We start from the raw sequence: 10,000 nt of genomic DNA, 5'->3' as shown, positions 1-10,000 counted from the left end.
CAGAAGAGGACTGGCCACCCCACATATGCTCTCTCTAATTCTCTCTTTCTTTCTCTCTCTCAGAGGACCTGAGCCCAAGGACCGTGCCCCAGGACGACCTGACATGATGACTCCTTGCTGTCCCCAGTCCACCTGACTGTGCTGCTGCTCCAGTTTCAACTGTTCTGCCTTGTTATTATTCGACCATGCTAGTCATTTATGAACATTTGAACATCTTGGCCATGTTCTGTTATAATCTCCACCCGGCACAGCCAGAAGAGGACTGGCCACCCCACATAGCCTGGTTCCTCTCTAGGTTTCTTCCTAGGTTTTGGCCTTTCTAGGGAGTTGTTCCTAGCCACCGTGCTTCTACACCTGCATTGCTTGCTGTTTGGGGTTTTAGGCTGGGTTTCTGTACAGCACTTTGAGATATCAGCTGATGTACGAAGGGCTATATAAATAAAATTTGATTTGAATTTGATTTGAATAGTAGTAACCAGCTGATCAAGACCCAGTGTGTGTGTGTGTGTGGACTGGTCCCTGAACTGGGTCAAAGTCTGTATCTTCCAAATTATATACACACACACAGAGAGAGAGTGAAAGAGAAAGAGAAAGAAAGATAATGAATGGTGGATAAAGACAGTACAGTTGAAGTCAGAAGTTTACATACACTTAGGTTGGAGTCATTAAAACTTGTTTTCAACCACTTCACAAATGACTTGTTAACAAACTATAGTTTTGGTAAGTCGGTTAGGACATCTACTTTGTGAATGACAAGTACGTTTCCCAACAATTGTTTACAGACAGATTATTTCACTTATAATTCACTGTTTCACAATTCCAGTGGGTCAGAAATGTACATACACTAAGTTGACTGTGCCTTTAAAACCTGTTGCCACTCTAGGGGCAGTATTTTCTTTTTTTTTTTAAAGACGTTCCCGTTTTAAACAGGATATTTTGTCAGGACAAGATGCTTGAATATTCATATAATTGCCAGCTTTGGATAGAAAACACTCTAACGTTTCCAAAACTGTAAAGATATTGTCTGTGAGTATAACAGAACTGATGTTGCAGGCGAAAGCCTGAGAAAAATCCAATCCGGAAGTGCCCCATATTTTGAAAGCGCTGCGTACCAATGAGTCCCCATTGAGCTGTGGATGTGCTATGAACCAGCTTACGCTTTCTACATATTCCCCAAGGTGTCTACAGCATTGTGACATAGTTTTACGCATTTATGTTGAAGAATACCCGTAGGGGGCTACATTGCCTTTAATGGTCACATGATGCTCCCGGAGAAAATCTTGCGTAAAGTACAGAGGTAGCCATTATTCCAATCGATTCTACTGAGAAACCAATTGTCCTGGTGGATATATTATCGAATAGATATTTGAGGATTGATTCTAAACAACGTTTGCCATGTTTCTGTCGATATTATGGAGCTAATTTGGAATATTATTCAGCGTTATCGTGACCGCAATTTCTGGTCGATTTCTCAGCCAAACGTGAAGAGCTATTTCGCCTACAAAAATAATATTTTGGGAAAAAATGAACTTTGGCTGTCTACCTGGGAGTCTCGTGAGTGAAAACTTCCGAAGTTCATCAAAGGTAAATGATTTAATTGGATTGCTTTTCTGATTTTCGTGACAAGGTTGCCTGCTGCTAGCAAGGCATAATGCTATGCTAGGCTATCGATAAACTTACACAAATGCTTGTCTAGCTTTGGCTGTAAAGCATATTTTGAAAATCTGAGATGACAGGGTGATTAACAAAAAGCTAAACTGTGTTCCAATATATTTCACTTGTGTTTTCATGAATAGGAATATTTTCTAGGAAGATTTATGTCCGTTGCGTTATGCTAATTAGTGTCAGATGATGACAACGGTCCCGTTCACGGGATGGGGTGTCACTAGAGGTTAAACAGCTTGGAAAATTCCAGAAAATTATGTCATGGCTTTAAGTCAATTGAAGGTGTACCTGTGGATGTATTTCAAGACCTACCTTCACATTCAGTGCCTCTTTGCTTGACATCATGGGAAAATCAAAAGAAATCAGCCAAGACCTCAGAAAAAAAGTATAGTATAAACGCAAGTATAAACACCATGGGACCACGCAGCCGTCATACCGCTCAGGAAGGAGACGCGTTCTGTCTCCTAGAGATGAATGTACTTTGGTTTTGAAAAGTGCAAATCAATCCCAGAACAACAGCAAAGGACCTTGTGAAGATGCTGGAGGAAACAGGTACAAAACTATCTATATCCACAATAAAATGAGTCCTATATCGACATAACCTGAAAGGCCACTCAGCAAGGAAGAAGCCACTGCTCCAAAACCGCCATAAAAAAGGCAGACTATGGTTTGCAACTGCACATGGGGACAAAGATCGTACTTTTTGGAGAAATGTCCTCTGGTCTGATGAAACAAAAATAGAACTGTTTGGCCATAATGACTGTCGTGATGTTTGGAGGAAAAAGGGGGAGGCTTGCAAGCCGAAGAACACCATCCCAACCGTGAAGCACGTGGGGGGCAGCATCATGTTGTGGGGGTGCTTTGCTGCAGGAGGGACTGGTGCACGTCACAAAATAGATGGCATTATTAGGAAGAAAATGATGTGGCTATATTGAAGAAACATCTCATGTCAGGAAGTTAAAGCTTGGTCGCAAATGGGTCTTCCAAATGGACAATGACCCCAAGCCTACTTCCAAAGTTGTGGCAAAATGGCTTAAGGACAACAACTTCAATGTATTGGAGTGGCCATCACAAAGCACTGACCTTAGTCCTATAGACAATTTGTGAGCAGAACTGAAAAAGCGTGTGCGAGCAAGGAGGCCTACAAACCTGACTCAGTTACACCAGCCCTGTCAGGAGGAATGGGCCAAAATTCACCCAACTTATTGTGGAAAGCTTGTGGAAGGCTACCTGAAACGTTTGACCCAAGTTAAACCATTTAAAGGCGATGCTGCCGAATAATAATTGAGAATAATAATTGAGTGTATGTAAATGTGATGTAAATGTGATGAAAGAAATAAAAGCTGAAATAAATCATTCTCTCTACTATTATTCTGACATTTCACATTCTTAAAATAACGTGGTGATCCTAACTGACCTAAAACAGGGATTTTTTTAAACCAAGATTAAATGTCAGGAATTGTGAAAAACTGAGTATTTGTATATGTATATGTATTTGTATATGTATATGTATTTGTATATGTATATGTATATGTATATGTATATGTATATGTATATGTATATGTATATGTATTTGTATATGTATATGTATATGTATATGTATTTGTATATGTATATGTATTTGTATATGTATATGTATTTGTATATGTATATGTATTTGTATATGTATATGTATTTGTATATGTATTTGTATATGTATATGTATATGTATATGTATATGTATATGTATTTGTATATGTATATGTATATGTATATGTATTTGTATATGTATATGTATATGTATATGTATATGTATTTGTATATGTATATGTATATGTATATGTATATGTATTTGTATATGTATATGTATATGTATATGTATTTGTATATGTATATGTATTTGTATATGTATATGTATATGTATTTGTATATGTATATGTATATGTATTTGTATATGTATATGTATATGTATATGTATTTGTATATGTATATGTATTTGTATATGTATTTGTATATGTATATGTATATGTATATGTATTTGTATATGTATATGTATTTGTATATGTATATGTATATGTATTTGTATATGTATATGTATTTGTATATGTATATGTATATGTATATGTATTTGTATATGTATATGTATATGTATATGTATATGTATATGTATATGTATTTGTATATGTATATGTATATGTATTTGTATATGTATATGTATTTGTATATGTATATGTATATGTATATGTATTTGTATATGTATATGTATATGTATATGTATTTGTATATGTATATGTATATGTATTTGTATATGTATTTGTATATGTATATGTATATGTATATGTATATGTATATGTATATGTATATGTATATGTATTTGTATATGTATATGTATATGTATATGGCTAAGGTGTATGTAAACTTCCGACTACAACTGCATGTATCCTGGAAGGAAAACCAGAGTACTATTATTAGCACCATGTAAACGCTGCCAACTGGAGACAAACACACTCTACAACAACCATCATAACCCATTACATCCACAGAGCTGTGTGTGTGTGTAGGTGGGGGGAAATTATACACACATTCTTAATTAGATTAAAACAAACATTTCATTCCATTTTTTTTGGCCAGTGATGGTGAGCTGGGCAGGACAACAGTTTTATATTTGTATCTGTGTGTGTGTGTGTGTGTGTGTGTGTGAGTGAGTGAGTGAGTGAGTGAGTGAGTGAGTGAGTGAGTGAGTGACTGAGTGCGTGCGGAATGCTAGCGTTTCTAGCCGTTCTGTGTTTCTTGTAGGGAATATATGTCAGAGATGAATATTTGAATATGGATGAGAGGAGAAAGTGGGCCAGGATAACTAGACCACAGGAAGAACAGCAACACTGACATGGCCCCAATGACTAACACTGTAAACCGTCCGTTAAAACCATGTCTGATAGTGTGTGTGTGAGCAATACTAGCAAGGATGGCATCAGATGGCTGCAGATCTTTGTGATGAATGTGTGTGTGTGTGTGTGTGTGTGTGTGTGTGTGTGTGTGTGTGTGTGTGTGTGTGTGTGTGTGTGTGTGTGTGTGTGTGTGTGTGTGTGTGTGTGTGTGTGTGTGTGTGTGTGTGTGTGTGTGTGTGTGTGTGTGTGTGTGTGTGTCGTACCTCTCCATAGTCTGTAGTGAGGACCAGATTTCCGTCTCCACAGGAGCTAACAGTAGAGGGGACCAGCTGCTCCTTCTCCTTGACCCATACACGGGCCCCCTGCAACACACACACACACACACACACACACACACACACACACACACACACACACACACACACACACACACACACACACACACACACACACACACACACACACACACACACACACACACACACACACACACACACACACACACACACACACACAGAGTATGTGGTTACTATAAGGTCACTACTAGGCTAAAGGAATTGTATACACAATGCCTTGTTACCTCTGCAACATCTATCAGAGGTCAGAATATAGAGATTGTAGAGGAATACAAATACCTGGGTGTCCTCTTGGACAATAAGCTTCAGTGGAGGAAATGTACAGATCTGATCTACAAAAAGAGCCAACAGAGACTGTACTTTCTCATAAAGCTGGGATCTTTTAATATAGACTGTACTATATTGAGTCTGTTTTTACAAATCTTTCACTGAAAGTGTTTGAACTTTTTGTATTGTTTGTTGGTTTGGCAATGCCACTGTCAGACAGAGAAACATGCTGAGAAGGATTATAACCACAGCAAGCAAGGTACTTGGAGTCAAACAGACAGGCCAGGATGAGAACTTTAAGGTCAGGGCCCTCCCCAAGGTACTTGGAGTCAAACAGACAGGCCTGGAGGAGATCTTTAAGGTCAGGGCCCTCCCCAAGGTACTTGGAGTCAAACAGACGGGTCTGGATGAGATCTTTAAGGTCAGGGCCCTCCCCAAGGTACTTGGAGTCAAACAGACTGGTCTGGATGAGATCTTTAAGGCCAGGGCCCTCCCCAAGGTACTTGGAGTCAAACAGACAGACCAGGATGAGATATTTAAGGTCAGGGCCCTCCCCAAGGTACTTGGAGTCAAACAGACAGGCCTGGAGGAGATCTTTAAGGTCAGGGCCCTCCCCAAGGTACTTGGAGTCAAACAGACAGGCCTGGCATCCCTCAGCAGGAAGAACACAACTGGACAATCATTTGTAAGGCCAGCAGGCTAGTCTTTTTATTGGTATGTAACTGTTATGAAAGTTGTATTGTCCATTAGTTTTGTATTTAAACGCCACTTTATACGTGTACATGATACTGCAACAACTTTTCTCCATGGGGACAATAAAGTCAGCAAGGAGTATTACACTGATAATACAATATCTACAAAGTATTGTGCATTTCAGCAGTCAGGTCTTCAAGAAAAAGCCCTTTCAGTAAACATGTACCTTGATGTTTACATACACTCAATTAGTATTTTGTAGCATTGCCTTTATTATTGTTAAACTTGGGTCAAATATTTCGGGTAGCCTTCCACAAGCTTCCCACAATAAGTTGGGTGAAATTTGGCCCATTCCTCCTGGCAGAGCTGGTGTAACTGAGTCAGGTTTGTAGGCCTCTTTGCTCGCACACACTCTTTCAGTTCTGCCCACAAATGTTATATAGGATTGAGGTCAGGGCTTTGTGATGGCCACCCCAATACCTTGACTATGTTGTCCTTAAGCCATTTTGCCACAACTCTGGAAGTATGCTTGGGTCATTCTCCATTTAGAAGACGCATTTGCAACCAAGCTTTAACTTCCTGACTGATGTCTTGAGAGGTTGCTTCAATATATCCATATCATTTTCCTGCCTCTTGATGCCATCTATTTTGTGACGTGCACCAGTCCCTCCTGCAACAAAGCACCCCCACAACATGATGCTTCACGGTTGGGACGGTGTTCTTTCTGCTTGCAAGCCACCCCCTTTTTCCTCCAAACATAACGATGGTCATTATGGCCAAACAGTTCTATTTTTGTTTCATCAAACCAGAGACATTTCTCCTTCCTGAGCAGTATGACGGCTGTGTGGTTCCATGGTGTTTATACTTGCGTACTATCGTTTGTACAGATGAACCTTCAGGCATTTGGAAATTGCTCCCAAGGATGAACCAGACTTGTGGAGGTCTACAATTTATTTTCTGAGGTCTTGGCTGATTTCTTTTGATTTTCCCATGATGTCAAGCAAAGAGGCACTGAGTTTGAAGGTAGGCCTTGAAATACATCCACAGGTACACCTCCAATTGACTAAAATTATGTCAATTAGTCTATCAGAAGCTTCTAAAGCCATGACATCATCATCCAAGCTGTTTAAAGGCACAGTCAACTTAGTGTATGTATGTAAACTTCTGACCCACTGGAATTGTGATACAGTGAATTATAAGTAAAATAATCTGTCTGTAAACAATTGTTGGAAAAATGACTTGTGTCATTTACAAAGTAAATGTCCTAACTGACTTGTCAAACCTATTGTTTGTTAACAAGAAATTTGTGAAGTGGTTGAAAAATGAGTTTTAATGACTCCAACCTAAGTGTATGTAAACTTCCGACTTCAACTGTAGCGACAGAGGGTTGTATAGAACACAGCAAAGAGGGGTAAAGAGAGGAGGAGGAGAGACAAATTGTTTTAGCAACAGATGGCCCAGTCCCCTTGACAACCCCCTACTCCTGCATGACAACACACACGCCATAAGCCCAACTTACACATACATAGATAGAATTGTGGCTGTAGCCTTATTGTATGCCATGGCAACATGTTCTAATCGAGTAAGAAACACTAGTTCTTCAAGAGAGTCCATATTCTCTAGTCTGTCTGTGTGTGTGTGTGTGTGTGTGTGTGTGTGTGTGTGTGTGTGTGTGTGTGTGTGTGTGTGTGTGTGTGTGTGTGTGTGTGTGTGTGTGTGTGTGTGTGTGTGTGTGTGTGTGTGTGTGTGTTCTCAGACAGAGGATCCAGATGTGCTTGAGGGGAGCAAAGAGAGGCACAGCTGGGTCCTGATGCCGAAGCAGCATTCTAACACAGCAAAAACACTGTCGGACAGAGAGAGAGTCTGTGTTTGTCAGACAGAAATACATAAAGGGATAGAAGAGAACGATAGAGATACGTGTCCTCTCTAGTAGAGAGGTAGGGAGAGAGAGAAGGAGAGAGATACGTGTCCTCTCTAGTAGAGAGGTAGGGAGAGAGAGAAGGAGAGAGATACGTGTCCTCTCTAGTAGAAAGGTAGGGAGAGAGAGAAGGAGAGAGATACGTGTCCTCTCTAGTAGAGAGGTAGGGAGAGAGAGAAGGAGAGAGATACGTGTCCTCTGTGGTAGAGAGGCAGAGAGAGAGAGAAGGAGAGAGATACGTGTCCTCTCTAGTAGAGAGGTAGGGAGAGAGAGAAGGAGAGAGATACGTGTCCTCTGTAGTAGAGAGGTAGGGAGAGAGAGAAGGAGAGAGATACGTGTCCTCTCTAGTAGAGAGGTAGAGAGAGAGAAGGAGAGAGATACGTGTCCTCTCTAGTAGAGAGGTAGGGAGAGAGAGAAGGAGAGAGATACGTGTCCTCTGACAGAGAGACAGGGTGATAGAGGTGGAGAAAGAGAGACAGGGTGATAGAGGTGGAGAAAGAGAGACAGGGAGATAGAGGTGGAGAAAGAGAGACAGGGAGATAGAGGTGGAGACAGAGAGACAGGGTGATAGAGGTGGAGAAAGAGAGACAGGGTGATAGAGGTGGAGAAAGAGAGACAGGGTGATAGAGGTGGAGACAGAGATACATGGTGATCGAGGTGGAGACAGAGAGACAGGGTGATAGAGGTGGAGACAGAGAGACACGGTGATAGAGGTGGAGACAGAGAGACAGGGTGATAGAGGTGGAGACAGAGAGACAGGGTGATAGAGGTGGAGACAGAGAGACAGGGAGATAGAGGTGGAGACAGAGAGACAGGGTGATAGAGGTGGAGACAGAGATACAGGGTGATAGAGGTGGAGAAAGAGAGACAGGGTGATAGAGGTGGAGAAAGAGAGACAGGGTGATAGAGGTGGAGAAAGAGAGACAGGGTGATCGAGGTGGAGAAAGAGATACAGGGTGATAGAGGTGGAGAAAGAGAGACAGGGAGATAGAGGTGGAGACAGAGAGACAGGGTGATAGAGATGGAGACAGAGAGACAGGGTGATAGAGGTGGAGAAAGAGAGACAGGGTGATAGAGGTGGAGAAAGAGAGACAGGGAGATAGAGGTGGAGACAGAGAGACATGGTGATAGAGGTGGAGACAGAGAGACAGGGAGATAGAGGTGGATATAGAGAGACAGGGTGATAGAGGTGGATATAGAGATACAGGGTGATAGAGGTGGAGAAAGAGATACAGGGTGATAGAGGTGGAGAAAGAGAGCCAGGGTGATAGAGGTGGAGAAAGAGAGACAGGGTGATAGAGGTGGAGAAAGAGAGACAGGGTGATAGAGGTGGAGAAAGAGATACAGGGTGATAGAGGTGGAGAAAGAGAGACAGGGTGATAGAGGTGGAGAAAGAGAGACAGGGTGATAGAGGTGGAGAAAGAGAGACAGGGTGATAGAGGTGGAGACAGAGAGACAGGGTGATAGAGGTGGAGACAGAGAGACAGGGTGATAGAGGTGGAGAAAGAGATACAGGGTGATAGAGGTGGAGAAAGAGAGACAGTGTGATAGAGGTGGAGACAGATAGACAGGGTGATAGAGGTGGAGACCGAGAGACAGGGTGATAGAGGTGGAGAAAGAGAGACAGGGTGATAGAGGTGGAGACAGAGAGACAGGGTGATAGGGGTGGAGAAAGAAGAAGTGTCTTATATTTATGCTGTCCCTCCAACACAAAGCTCCCTTTCAGCCAGTCAGTGACCTCTAACCCCTGACCCTTACACTACCCCAACACAGGGTGGGACTACTGTATTATAAAGGGGGTAAGTGGGTGAAGAGGGGAAGAGGAAAGGATTGAGGGAAGTTAAAGGGGGACTACATGTAAAGGAGGTGAGGGTGAGGGAGGAATAGAAGGGGTGGGTGGGTAGGGGGTGAGAGAAGGAGGACCCTGAAAAAAATCAAGGATACCTGAGGTGCGTTCAGTTCGATTGGACATTTGCAGAACGGTTTGTACTGAATGTCAAGTTTCCCCAAAACGTTCTGTAGGTACTTGAACAGACGTTGAGGTACGTTTGCTCCCATTTCACGGGTGTGGCGAGGTGTGGCTTGAAGAAATTTGTGAAGTATTTTGAGGGCAGTGGCCATGGTGACAGCGTTTCCCAAACCACAACCTCTCCCCGTTTTTCAACTCGTCGTTCAGTAAAGCAACGTTTCGGTTCAATTGAACGTTCCAGAACGTAAAAGCATACTGAACGCAG

The 10,000-nt window shown here is 41.9% G+C and overlaps 1 protein-coding gene across 1 annotated transcript in view; it reads right to left on the bottom strand.

The window, feature by feature from the left end:
• Positions 1-10,000, bottom strand: part of LOC124008636 (unconventional myosin-X-like) — a 102,609-nt gene that overhangs the window by 71,184 nt on the left and 21,425 nt on the right. The window contains 1 exon segment of the mRNA XM_046320107.1: positions 4,796-4,894. Within this exon segment, the coding sequence (XP_046176063.1) occupies positions 4,796-4,894 (99 nt within the window).

This window comes from Oncorhynchus gorbuscha, linkage group LG21, assembly GCF_021184085.1.
Source record: "Oncorhynchus gorbuscha isolate QuinsamMale2020 ecotype Even-year linkage group LG21, OgorEven_v1.0, whole genome shotgun sequence".
Lineage (NCBI taxonomy): Eukaryota > Metazoa > Chordata > Actinopteri > Salmoniformes > Salmonidae > Oncorhynchus > Oncorhynchus gorbuscha.
This window is presented reverse-complemented; position numbering and strand designations above follow the sequence as displayed.